The following is a 14,339-nucleotide window of genomic DNA, read 5'->3' as shown; positions in this document are numbered from 1 at the left end:
GTGCCACCAGTGTGCTAAACATAGTGTCAGTTCTTTTTTCTTAAAATTTGCTTAAAATGTTTTATTATTTTTTAAAAACCACATGTGCCATTTGAAAATCTATCAAGAATAACTTTCTCAGAGTCAGCATGGACTTAAGAGTCTTTCTTTCACTTCCCCTTTCTTTAGGCTGGCCTAGCGATGAACATAATATGGGATGATTATAAATATGTTATTTCTTTCTAGGTTCCCATCCTTAGTAAAAAAGAAGATGTTTTTGCATATTTAGCGAAGTATTCAGTGCCAATGGTTCGAGCAACATGGCTGATCAAGATGACGTGTGCCTATTATTCTGCTATTTCTGAAGCGAAAATTAAGAAACGTCCGGCCACTGATCCAAATTTGGGTAAGTGAGACAATGTGATGCATTTTAAATTATCCTGTACGTCAATTGTTGCCTGCACCTCCCGTACCCAGCCCAGAGAGCTGAGTACTGAGAAGGTCCGTTAGTGAAGCTAAGTCACCAACAGTGTGGATAGGGGCTGGTTCTGTTTCCTCAGGCACAGATCCCCGATCCTCTCAGCACGTCCTGTTGCTCTTAGCTGTACAATGTGTCCTGAACACGTCACCACCACATTGACCGACTTCCAGTCACCCCATCTCTTGACTGGAGAATGGTCACAGTCTTCTAACTGGTCTCCCTGCCTTCATTTTTGCTCCTTACACTCTAGTCTCCCCACAGCCGCCACGCTGTTTGCTCAGCCTAAATCATACCATTTCATGTTCCTGTTTATAACATTATGGTGGCTTTTCATCATGGTGAGAATAAAGATCCAGATTTTCTCCTGCAGGGCCATCCATGATCTGGCCCCCTCTTCCTGTGACGTTTCAGCCACACAGCCTTCCATCTATCCCTCCAACATGCAGGCTCCTTCCTTTCTCAGGGCCTCTGTCTGTCTTCTTCCCTGTACTTGGATTGTGGGGCTTCCCTGGTGGCTCAGTGGTAAAGAATCTGCCTGCAGTGCAGGAGCCGATGGAGACACGGGTTTGATCCCTGGGTTGGGAAGATCCCCTGGAGGAGGGCATGGCAACCCACTCCAGTATTTCTGCCTGGAGACTCTCGGGGAAAGGAGACTGTGGTGGGCTACAGTTCATGGGGTCGCAAAGAGTATGACATGACTGGAGCAGCTTGGCACATACTTGGGTGGTTCTTCTCCAGGGTGTCCGCAGCCTCGTTCTCTCCACTGGGGCTTCTGCTCGAGTGTCATTTCCTGAGGAGGTTTTTCCTGGGACACCCAGATAAATAGCATTCTCTCTCTTTCTCACCTTCCTGCAGTTACGTTCTCATGTGTTGCTTTATTCACAGCGTGTTTCTCTGTCGGAAACTGTCTTTTAAGATTTTGTGTCTGTCATCCCCTCACGTCCGCGTGCACATGCATGCACACACGTGCTTTGGTGGTTATTTGTTGCAGGAACTGAAGGGAAGCTGTTTTCAGTCAGTTTCCACTCTTTGGGTGACTAGACAGTGACTCCTTGAGGCAGTGCTAAAACATGCTTTATAAAAGATCTGATGCTCCATTAGAAATGTGCACAGAGAACGACACATAAAGATTCCATTGTGAGGTTAGATTTACAAATAATTCTTAATGAAATGGAAATGTGCTTATGGTTTTTTATAAGACAGACATCCCACCCCCACCCCAACTGCAAAGCACTGAGAAGGAGCAGGAATGGAAAGTACAGATGTCTTCCGATGCCAGGCAGCACCCCAGATAGTGAGTTAGGGTGTGATGTGTTTGGAGAGGTTGAGGGAGCCCTGGTGAACTGGAGTAGAGCCACTCTAAAAGCATGGAAACTTAGATTCAAAACAAAGCCAAAAAAACAGCCTAATTTCATGGTGTTTAGCATTATCTCATGTGTGTCAAAATAACCAGCAAAAATGAACTGTATCTCAAAAGCAAAACCAAACTGTGTTGTCTGTGTGTCAGTAGGTAAATGTCAAGAAAACAATGGGAGGAAATAATTCACCAGGTTTCCAACAGTTGTCTCTGAGTGTTGTTTTCACTGTATTCTTTTATTCGTTCTATATCTAATTTTTTCCACTGGTAGGTTAGTTGCTAAGTCGTAGCCTGCCAGGCTCCTTTGTCCCTAGGATTTTCCAGGCAAGAATACTGGACTGAATTGCCCATTCCTTCCCCAGGGTATCTTCTGGACTCAGGAATTGGACCTGGGTCTTCTGCACTGCAGGCGGATTCCTGCATTGCAGGCAGGGTTCTTTACTGACTGAGCTACGAGAGAAGCCCTATTTTTTTTTTTTTTTCACTTATCTTATTATTTTACTGGGGGGAACTGAAGAAATGCCTCCCCCTTCTTTAATTACTAAAATAGTACCTTCTCATTACAGCATTTTCAAATGGTGCTGAAGTAGATATAGTGCAGTGTTTGTTTCTTTTCTCATTTTCCGTGTTTTCTTGAACTTCATTCAGACACACACACTATGTGCAGTTCCTTCTCTCTCTCTCATGCATGTCTCTGCATGTGTCTATTGCATTTGCTAATACTTCTCCCCACAGCTTGGATATCTGGTTGCTTACTAGTCACTTCTGTTTTGATGACTAGCGTCTAAAACCTGATGTGTGTCAAGTGAAAGTCTTAATTTCCTACCATGCCTAAACTTATCCTTCTGCCGATTTCTCCTCAGTGATGTTATACATAGTCACCGGGTGGATGGGATAAAAGACATAGTCCTTGTGGGCTTTTATCTTTCAGAACTCGGCATTCACTCCCTCCGCAATCCTGTTTACTTTTAAAATATAGCCAGAGTCCAACTATGTATTCCTCTTTCCACTGCTTCTACCCTGGCCCAAAGCACACCCCATCCCCGCCCCATGCCTGCCCTGTTTCTTGCAGGGCCTGTGGCTGGTCCTGTTTTTGTTCTTGCTCCTCTAATGACAACTTTCTACTTGTAGCCAGAGTGGTCCTGCTAGGACATAAATCATGGCCCACGCCTGTGCTCAGCATCCTCTCACGGCCACCTGCCTCAGACGTGTGCCTTGGTCAGCAGCAGCAGCCTGTGTGCAAGTCGTGGCCTCAGGCATTGGCCTGTGGGTGCCACTCTCCCTCCCACCCCCAGTTGTCCCCCGGGCCGGTCCATCCCCTACTCCCGGCTTAGCTCAGAGGACACTTCTGAGAAGCCTTCTCAGACCACCACAGCCAGAATGTCACCCTCCTGTCACTTTGTCTGTCCTGCTTCATTTTTCTTCATAGCTCTTGTTATATCCTGATTAAGTGATCACCTACTTCTTCTGACTCTGAACTGTACAGTTCCTTCCTGAGATATTTTGTCAGATACATTCTGTGCTTGATATCTTAGGGCAGTACCTGACACACGGAAGATGCTCAGCAGTGCTTAAGAATAATAAATGAATAATTAGGCTTGAGGCGTGTGTGTGTGTGTGTGTGTGTGTGGCAGTGGGGGTGGGGCGGTGGGTGGGTAGGGTAGTGCATGCATGCTTTTTTTTTTTTTTTAATCGAGTTTGCCCCAATTTGTAATTCTTGAAATTTTCAGCATCACGGCTGTAACAGAGAGACTCCTCTGCCATTCCTTAGATGCTCTTCATGTTTTTTGATAACTTGTTCCTGTTCATGTTTTCCTGATTTTAACTGTCACAATCACAAAAAGGCGAAAAGACCAAAACCAAAAAAAAAACCACAAACCAAAAAACAAAAAGGTTTTGCAGGAATGATTCAGATGAACTGTAAAACAATTTTAGGATAAATTAAAATCTGATAGACTCTCATCTTTTGTGAAGAATGTATGGTTAAGAGTTTTTAGGGATCCCAGCTATAAATGTGTCACCTGGATGTATGGTTTCTTCTGCCATATGGAAGAATGCCTGGCTCCAGTGTCTAGCTCAGAGCATCAAGGACTTCTTGTTGGATTTGTTACATTTTTTAAAATTTATTTATTTGGCTGTACCAGGTCTTCATCGGGTGCTTTAGTTGTGGCACATGAACTCTTAGCTGTGACATGTGGGATCTTAGTTCCCTGACCAGAGATTGAACCCTGGCCCCTTGCTTTGGAGTTTGGAGTCTTAGCCACTGAACCACTAAAGAAGCCCCGGATTCGTTACTTTTACTATTAATATCCTTACCAGCGTAACCAGTTGGTTTGGGGTGGGGATTATTTTCTAACCCCCCCCCCACCCCCTGCCCCAGCTAACATTTCTTTTGTTTGCACAACCACAACAGATAGTTGACTAGGCTCACCTTGCACCCACTAGCTGTGTTTTCTCATTTTTCATAAACCACCTAACACACATGATTCTGTTTTTCAATTCAGTTTATTTACAAAGCATTGCATGTTTTTTTGGATTATTTATGTGTACTAAAAAGTATGAATATTAAATCTATGAAAGTAGCCCACTGTCCTTTTCTCATGGTAGAGTATAAAAGTTTTGATCTTAAAAATAAGCATTTCAGGTTAAAAGTATTTTGAAAATGCCTGAATTTTAGGAGTTCACTCCAAACCTCTTAGGTCCAGTGTCTCAGAAAGAGCTTTGGGCTGTAGTCGTCCTGGTTCTGCCGCTGTGTGGCTGGGTCACTGAAAGTAAAGTCCTTAGTCTCTTCAGCTGTGGGTCCCCTCCACCCTGATCCAGTCCACATAGCCCTTAATCGTCATGGTCTTCAGCCTTTCTTTTCTGTGACCTTAACATGTTTGAAGGGGGGAGGCCAATTATTTTGTTGGAAGTCCCCTGATTTGTATTTGTTCAGTTACTCGTGATCAGATTCATGGTATGCACTGTTTGGTGGGAACATCTCAGAGGCAGTGCTGTGAGTGTCTCAGTTCCTCCCAGCACATTGTCCCGGGACTGGTGGTGATAACCTTGAGATGGTGTCTCCCAGACTTCTCCCCTGAAAACTTGCTATTTTATCCCTTGTAATCAAGAAGTAATTTAGGCAAACATCTGATTGCTCTTTCTTTATTCTTACCTGTGTTTTAAGTAGTGTACTGTTTATACTACACTTTAAGGAAAGAGCACACAGTTTCAGATATCTGATCTTGATTTGCCACCCCTCTGTTGCACCTGGTACCTCTCACGCTCTACTTTGTCTTCAGCACCTTCTTCAGCTTCTATAAGCAAATGACACAGTGTATTTGGAAGCATTTGGCTGTGTAGACATAGCCATAATGTAGCAACTTTCACACTCCAAGCAAGCTGTACAGCCAAGCAAGTATACACACACACATATATATATGTGTTGAGTTGGATTAAATTGCATACATTTCAGAAGATTAACTTGCAGTAATAGTGTCTGTGTTCTGGCTCTGATGGTGAAAAGAACCATTCAGCACATTTGGGGCAAGATTGACTGTCAAGTGTCACCCTTTTCTGGCATTGGTTTTATGGCTTCTGTTGTCTTGATGATCGTTCTTAGGATTTGTAAAGTGTTTTCAGTAGAAATGGCCTTTATTCCTTTGTAATAGAAACATGTGTTTTATTTTCAGTTCCTACATTCAGTGCTAGAACAGAGCTATAAAGCACTGCTGTTTGATTTTTATTGAAGAGAGTTTTTCCTAAAGTTAAATGGGCTAACAGCAACGAGGGAGCAGACCTGTTGTGTAAATTCTTTAAATGTAGCAATGCAGAAATCTTCACTGTCATTATGCAGAGTTACAGATCTCAGATGCAGATGAAATGAGTTTCTACACTGGGGAGACTGCAGAGGGCAAAGAGGTATCCAGTGTAGTGTGTGCCCGAAAGTGACCGGGAGTGAGAGGGGCCTTGGGTTTCCGGGTGAGGTTTCATGTGTAATTTCAAGGGGGTCAAAGGTTATATCATGGACATGAGGCCCTTTTTTTGGGGGAAACATATTAGAAGAAGATTAAAATGCTTCATGGTTAAAACTGCATTTAGGACATATCCTAACATCAGAGTGTACATGCGTGCTAAGTTGCTTCGTGTCCAACTCTTTGGGAACCCATGGACTGTAGCCCACCAGGTGTTTCTGTCCTTGGGATTTTCCAGGCAAGAATACTGCAGTGGGTTGCTATACCCTCCTCCAGGGGATCATCCCAGGCCAGGGCTTGAACTTGAATCTCTTACGTCACCTGCACTGACAGGCTGGTCTTTATACTAGCACCACGTGGGACCGAGATTTTAAAATAGAAGAGATTTAGGTAAGCTTGGGAGAATAAACTAGTTCTCCTCCTTTATAAGACCTGAAAAAATAAGAGATTGCAGGTGGACATGATGTTTAGAAAACGCTGTCCAGTAGATATTAGTGTTAACAGACTTGAGGGAAAACACCAGGTGTGACGCATATTTGATTTTAGATGTGTTTTGGAATTGAATGGAGTTTTGTTTTTAAAACAGGTATAACTGTCTTCAATATTTTGAGTTCACCAATATTTAAAATGGGATAGCTGATACATAAAAATAAAAAAGTGAAACTTTGCACAGTTATGTAGTTAAAATCTTTGAACAGATTGGGAAATGTGACTTTACAGTAAATTAACACAGAACCTTGTCTGTTTGTAGGAATTTCCCCTGCTATAAGGAGGAGTCTTATTGTTGCTGAGTTAATGAGTTACGAATTCATCATATAAATCTAGTATTTACTGTCATTATTGCTATTAACTGTTAACAGCATCTTTTTTTTTCCCCTACTTTAAACTTTTTATTTTGTATTGGGGTACAGCCAATTAGCAGTGTGGTGGTGGTTTTAGGTTAACAGCAGAGGGACGCAGCCATACATCCACATGTATGCATTCATCCATTCTCCCCTAAACTGCCCCTCCCATCCAGGCTGCCACAGAACACTGAGTGGAGCTCTCTGTGCTGTACATACAGTAGGTCCTTGCTGGTTATCCATTTTAGACACACCAGCCTGTGCATGTCCTTCCCAAACTCCCTGAGTATTCCTTCTCCCATCCTTCCCCCTGGTGCCCCAAAGTTCACTCTCTGAGTCTGTTTCTGTAACAGCATCTCTGGAGCGCTTACGGAACCACTCTCAGTCCTGTGTTAAGCGGGACTTTGGTGTCCCCGGTGTGTGCTGGGAAATGAGCTTTCCAGGCTTGGGGTTGCTCCCTCCCTTGCTGTCAGGCTGCAGGATGGTGTTCCCTGTCGTGTGAGAACAGTCACTCCTCCATGGGGTAGCTAGGGTGGCTGTGATGCAGTCTTCCCCATTTCTTGGTGAACACTGCTCAGGCTCTAGGGTTCCTCTGTCCCAGCTCTCATGTATTATTCCGGAGCCCTGTGAGAGAGGTGCTTTACCCCCAGCTCACAGATGAGTACCCCGACGTGTCGGGTGCACGGAGCCCCTCAGCACACGTGTCCTAACTCTGCTCTGAGGCTTTTGTTGGGCACTGTGCATGGCCAGTGGGGACGGAGGGGAGAGTGTGGTCCCTGCCCCCTCGGTGTTCACAGCAGTGGGAGGGGACACATAGCCAAACAGTCCAGACAGTGGAGGAAGGAAAGGAGACAGTGACGCGGATAAAATGCAGAGGGAGTCCCAAAGGACTTGGGAAGCCCAGGGAGGTCACAGGGGAAGTGACATTTGAGTGCAGTTTTGGAAGAAGCAGGATTTTTGGGGGTGGAGGGTGGCGGGGAGGCAGGGTTGGGGGCTGTTGTGCAGAGAAGGGCATTTCTGGCCGAAGAATGAGATAAGCAGAGGAAGGGGTTTGACGTGGAACTCCCAGGGTGTATGTTCGCCTGGCGTGTCGGTTAACCATGGGGCTGTGATGAAAGGCTGGCGTGTTTGCTGGAGTGGGGTGATGGGGAACTGTGGAAGGACTTTTCATGACTGTTACTGTTATAACCCTCTCTCTTTGCTTCTTGTCTGTAAATGGGCATAACTGATAGCATCTTCTGGGTGAAATGAGTCAGTACTTCTACAGCATTTAGAACAGTGTCCACCATATAGTGAGTGGCCGGTGAATATAGGACCACAGTTATTACTAGCCAGTGTCTATTAATTATATCTTGTCCTGGGACCATTACAGACATGATTTACAATCATCATAACACGCTTGCAATGTAGATTTTATTATTTCGTTCTGTGTATGAAGAAGCTGAGCCTCAGAAGTTAAGTAACGTGCTGGCACAGACGGAGTGGATCTACTGGAAAATGTTTCCTCTTTCCTCCCTGCTGTGGCCTAATGGTTGCTGGGGACAGGAGGAATTATGTGGATGTTGTAGGTCTGGGCCCCAGGGGCCAAGAAGTGTTGCTAAGGAGAAAGATAGGCAGACCCCAGGCTGCAGGACTCAGTGGCTGTGGTCAGCATCAGAGGAGCCAGAACTCTGTTGTTCCCATGCATGCCACTGGGAGCAGGCAGAGCAGAGCAAAGCCCAGGGTGCTCAAGAAGTGACAGATAGATGAAATTGCTTGCAAGATGGGCAGCTCTAATTCTGGCTAGGAAATGTTGGGTGTTCAATATGGTGAAAAGTGACAAGACATATCATGGACATGAGGCCCTTTTTTGGGGGAAACAGATTAGAAGAAGATTAAAATTTTTCGTGGTTAAACTGCCCATGGAACTGCTCTGTTTACCCCCAGTCATTTCCTCTCTACCCCTGAGGTTTTGTTGGGTTGGGTGTTTGGGTTGGATGAGAGACTTCTCTTGGTTGACTGTCCTCTTGGAACCACTATCCTTATCATCTCCTCAAAACAGAGAAGAAACAGCTCCCCTTCTTGCTCAGTGGGTAATTAATTTGTGACATATTCACTGAGCCATTTGGACTGCAAAAAATAAGCCCTGCTAAACACATGATTGACAGTCTGGTTTCTTATCTAAGCCAACCAGCTTACTTTCAGTTCGGGTCCTTGAAGATGGTGCATACTTTTTCTGATTCCAGGGACAAGCTTTGAGTTTCAAGTCAAGATTGCCTCCACATTTGCATGTGTGGCTTGTCTTTTATTTGTCATTAAGGAGGTATCCACCTTGTTTACTATGAAAATAACCCTGAAGCCTGGACAGATGTGCCTGTATAAGCAAAATTTAAGTTCATAAATTCTAGGCATGAACGATAGGTTTTAATTGGTGACGTCACTCTGGTTGTCTGTTGAAAGCCACTCTCCAAGAAGGAACAGGACCTGTGGGCACAGCTGTGGCACTGCAGCCTTTGCATTCCTCAGTAACTTTCACCTGAAAGTTCAGCATCCGTCGATGAATCAAGTTCAAAACCATCATTTCACTGGGAATGGCTGGATATTGACATTCTGTAAGAATGGGCTATCCCTCATCACCTGTGATGAATCATAATTCTTTTTAGAAAAGGCAGAGTAAATGCTAAATTCTTTTCCTATGATTATCACTTCTCAGAGTAAGAATTGTTGCAATTGCATGTTTAGCTTTTCAGTAAATGAATTTCTCTAATTTTTTTTTCTGATTTAAAAAAATTTATATTTGGTCATTTTTATGGGGAGGCTGATATTTATTCATTCAGCATTTTACAACCAGTTATACTTGTTCATTTTAGTGTTTAGTCCAGAGGTGACCAGTGGAAGATGCTTCAGGCTCTTTTGTATCCTTTGACATGACACCATTTGACTTAGAGCACCTCCTTTTTGGGCACAGAAAGTCTCCCAGGCTCATCTTGTACTTTTTTCTGCCTCAGGTCTGCAGTCAGCCATTTCTGTACGGAACCCTGCTTCTTTCTAGTGGGGAATGGTGTTTAGAAAGCCAGATCTGAATGCTGGAGAGATCCTTGCTCCGAGGTGTGCAATGGCATCTAAGCCGTGTCAGTGGATGGATGGATACATACATATCTGTGTGTGTGCGCATAGATGTGTTGTGCGTGCATATGGGAGTTTTTATTTCTATTTCCAATTTATCTAATGTTTCCCTTTAACATTAAAGATTATTACTGACTTCACATTGATCTCATATCTGTTACATGGACAGTGAAATGATTTTTAGTAAAAGGGACCTGGTTACTTATTTGGTTTCCCTGCTGCAAACATATACTAGCTTCAGAATTGAAATCTATTTGATGGGAGAAAGGAAATATGTGAGTACATAACATGTTGGTGGGAGGTGAAAGAAAGCTGACTATTCCACCGTCTTCTATAGGAGGAAGCCAATAGATAATGCTGAAGTACAACAGCAAGTGTGCTATTTAGAGATAAAATGGTAAACAAAAGAAGCTCAATGAATAAAAAAGTTGAAAATACCTGCTTTTGGAGAATGGAAAATGGAGTTTATGGACTGTAGGCTGCTGTTTTTCACAACATCATATACAGCTATTGGACTTTAAGACATGTGCAGGTGTAACTTTGATATGTTAATTAATAAAAAGTCAGCCAAGCCTAATCTCAGTCTCAAATTATTGCTCTGTTTTTGCATTTTAATGCCTTTTCTGGAAGATACCTTGCTGTGAAAAAGTATTTTGTGTGAAAGATTTGTAGGAAGCTCAGGTAATGTATTACAGTTTTAGTTCTTTAGCTCAGGTAATGTATTACAGTTGTAGTTCTTCTTAAATGATATTTCAAGAGCTTACTTTTCATTCTGCCAGCTACTTTCTACTTAAGATTGAAACAAAAATTGGAAGACTTTTGTATTTTTCCAGGTGTATAGCTGTTCAGTTAATTGGCTATGTAACATTTTACAGAGACTTAAAAGTTGTGGTAAAAGACACATGAAATCTATCATCTTAACCGTTTTCTGTGTACAGTCGTCTTTAACTGTTTGCACGTTGTTGGGCAGCTGGTCTCCAGAACTTTTTATCTTGCAAAATTGAGGCTCTATACTCATTAAATAAACTCCTCTTCCCCTCTCTCCCCTCCCCTAACCGCTGTCAAATGCCATTATACTTTCCTGATTTATATCTTTAAAAGTTTATAACCTTTAAAAGTTCTCATCAAGTTTAATATGCTGCAGTGTAACTCTGCATTCCACATTGCTACCCTATGGAAACACATTTCAGCTTTTTCTAAAGTAAAAATGTTACAGCCTGTTCCATGTTGAAATGCTGGTATGTAGTAGTGGTGGTTATTGTTGGGTGTGTGTGTGTTTATGATCAGTTAAATTTTCGATGAAGTCAAAGGTAATGTCTGCTCATGCTTGATTCTGAATTTCTCAGGAAAATGTCTTCAGAGAGCTTGTTATATTTCAGTTGAGTAAAGAGTGATCTATTATTTTTTTAAAGGTATATTAAGATTCTCTGCATTGGAATAGATGCTGTGAAAATTTTTAACCAAAAGGAGGCTGTGCTATTTGCCTTCAACGGGGCTGCCTTAAAGGATTTTTGTGGAAACAAGATGTATACCCAAAACACACAGCCGTAGTCGGTCATAATTACCTGTAATCCTATAAGAAGTGATGGGAGACTGGAAAAATTAGGGGAGGTTTTCTGAGAGAATTAAGTATGAACTGGGCCCTAAAGAAATCTAGCCTTTAAGTAAAAATTGGGAAATTTTTGTTTTGCTTTTGCATTTTAAAAAAGTATTTCTTGATCTTAAATTATCTAATTATCTTCCTCTCTGGCAAACTGAGAGCAAATGAGTTATGTTTGTAGCTCTGTCGCATGTGCTGTATTTGTTTTTGTCTTTACCACTGCCACTTCTGGTCTTGTTGGTTTGGGCGAATCACTTGGTCTTGAATTTCCTGTTCAGAACACATTGCCACTCAATACTTTCTCTGTGTTTTAGTCACTTTTAATACTGACCCTGGTCAAATTAATCATCTATAATAAAATACTGAGCAGCATCTCAATTTAATGAAAATTTAGTTCTTTGCTCTCTATGAATTATTAGTACATATGTGTGCGTCTACACTTGGAACATATTATACAGCAAAAGTATCTGTTTGTCAGGAGTTTTTGTAGTTTGCAGCCTGGTTTTGTATATCGTCATTTGCGCGTGTCCTTACAGAATCTCTCTGAGGTAGCTGTGTGTCTCCATTTATTAAGTGGGTTGAGAAAAATCTGTGAAAAGTGGGAGAACAGAGAGTTGGATCCTGGACTTTCATTTCTGGGTCTGCGTGCTTTACAGTTTCCAAGCTGCTCATATCAGAGGGGTGACTTTGAGTTGGGGGCAGGGGAGTGATGTTGGCGAGAGGTGTGAAAGGTGTTTTAAGAAGCTCAATATTCAGTGAGGTTTTCACTGGTTGTGCATCTTGTAGATCTGTTGCTTAAAGCATAAGCAGGATTTTGAGGAAAGACAGCTGCTTGCATGACTTACAACTTTTCTTTTGAAAGTAGATGACAGACATTCATGGTAGAAGACCACGTTAAAATACTCAGAAGAAGGCAATGAAGTCTCACTTTCCTGTGTCCTCCTGTGGTCTCCTGGACCCCTCAGCATGTGCTTCAGAAGGAACTGCTGTTACGTTTATTTTGTATCTTCTGAAATGTGTTTTCATGTGTATCTTTAGTGCATGTTTTTATGCTCATTTCGGAAAATTTGTGCATGTTTCATGCTGTGCGCAGAGAGCCTTGTTCTTGTAAGGGGCTCTATGCTACTAACTTTGTAATGACTTAGAGAAGCTGGATCTTTCCTTTTTGTAATTTGTACTGGAATGTTAATTCCTTGATGAATAGAAAGCTTTTTTTTTTTTTTAATTAAAGATACACTGAGTTTCAGAGTCATTTTCAGACAAAGTGTGTATAATCGTCCAAATCTGCAATAAAATGGCTCTTAGGCCTGTTTCAATTCACCATGATTTTGGAGTTGAGGAATATATATTGGGTTGGTCAAAAAGTTCATTTAGTTTTTTCTGTACAATGTTATAGACTAACTTGAATGAACTTTTTAGCCAACCCAATAGACTGTAGGATAGAAAACACATTCAGTTCAGTTCAGTCGCTCGGCCGTGTCCGACTCTTTGCGACCCCGTGAATCACAGCACTCCAGGCCTCCCTGTCCATCACTAACTCCCGGAGTTCATTCAAACTCATGTCCATCGAGTCAGGGTCCATAAACGGTCAGTTGGAACATCTTTGTGAGAGTAACATTGTTGTTGTTTAGTAGCTAAGTCTTATCTGACCCTTTGTGACACCATGGACTGAGGCCTGCCAGACTCCTTTGTCCATGGGATTCTCCAGGCAAGAATACTGGAATGGGTTGTCATTCCCTTCTCCAGGGGATCTTCCTGACCCAGGGTTTGAACCTGAGTCTCCTGCGTGGCAGACAAATTCTTTACCGCTAAGCCAGCTGGGAAGCCCTGAGAGTAACAGATGGAAATAAACGTATCATATATCAGTCTTGGGTCTACAGAAAAAAACAACCCACAGAAACAGGTGATGCTGGAGGAGACGATGAAGGGGATGGGTCTGCACAGTCTGTGTAATCATTTTATATTTTAAAGGTTTTGCTGTGTGGCATGGTTATCTGGCGATTTGATGCCTGTGATATTTGTACTCATGTTCCACTGAAAGATACTTGTTCAGGATTACAAACTTGACAGCAGCTGCGTTCAGGACGTAAGTAGTCAACACAGTGCTGCTGTTTCTGTAGGAACTTTTATTCAGAGCACAACTGATCATGGAATTAAATTTCGACACAAATGCAAAAAGGAAAGAAGAAAGGAAAATGTAGTTTGTTTTTGCTCTGCTAATGGTGGGAGTTTTCTGCTGCCTCCTCAGTGGCAGAAGCTGGGGGAAGAGCGAGGGTGAGTGTGTGTCTGATCTGCTAACTTCAGCAGCTTTGGCGCGTCCAGTGGGGCCGCAGGGGACCTTCTGCCAGCACTGCTCCTCTGCTCTTCCTCCTCACGTGTCCTCAGGAAGGGCCCTCCTTTTACTCAGGATTGCACAGAGGTATGTTCCTCTGTCTCCTCCTCGAGTCTCTTCTTGCCATAGCTCTCCTCTCCTGGGGCCGTGAAATCCTCGGCCTGGTCTCCTGACAGGGAAGGCGGTGGGAGCTTGTCCTGAGGGGTTAATTAAACACACAGTTTTAATTTGGAGATGGCCGTCACTCACTCAAGTATATTCAGAAGTCAGGAAAAATTTGAGGGACTTACCCTCTGATAACTGTACTGATGCTGCTTCGCTTCAGTCGTGTCTGACTCTGTGTGTCCCCTAGACGGCAGCCACCAGGCTCCCCGTCCCTGGGATTCTCCAGGCAAGAACACTGGAGTGGGTTGCTATTTCCTTTTCCACTGATAGCTGTAACATTAACTCTACCACCTTGGGCCTCCCACCCCCCGAGCAGGGGTTGGGCCTGTCGGGGCAGGAGTTTCTTATGCGCCCCTCTGTCAGGAGAATCCTCCAGGCTGTGCTGAGGTGAGAAGCTGGTGGTGAGGTTGATGGGCAGGTTAAGAGATTATTGTTCCGGGCTAAAACCGGATTTCGTAGTTGCCAGGAGTCTCGGCTTTGTTGCATTGATGGGATTGAGAGGGAGCAAGGACAACTGGAAAAAAA

The 14,339-nt window shown here is 43.1% G+C and overlaps 1 protein-coding gene across 1 annotated transcript in view; it reads left to right on the top strand.

Annotated features, from left to right (window-relative positions):
* MED12L (mediator complex subunit 12L) overlaps window positions 1-14,339 on the top strand; it is a 378,565-nt gene that overhangs the window by 53,453 nt on the left and 310,773 nt on the right. The window contains exon 6 of the mRNA XM_088839846.1: window positions 226-385. Coding sequence (XP_088695972.1) covers window positions 226-385 — 160 coding nt within the window. The remainder of the gene's footprint in view (window positions 1-225; window positions 386-14,339) is intronic.

Source organism: Moschus berezovskii, chromosome 1, assembly GCF_049115385.1.
Source record: "Moschus berezovskii isolate FMDL1 chromosome 1, NW_MosBer_1.0, whole genome shotgun sequence".
NCBI lineage: Eukaryota > Metazoa > Chordata > Mammalia > Artiodactyla > Moschidae > Moschus > Moschus berezovskii.
The sequence above is the reverse complement of the archived record's forward strand: the minus strand, read 5'-3'. Positions and strand labels throughout refer to the sequence as shown.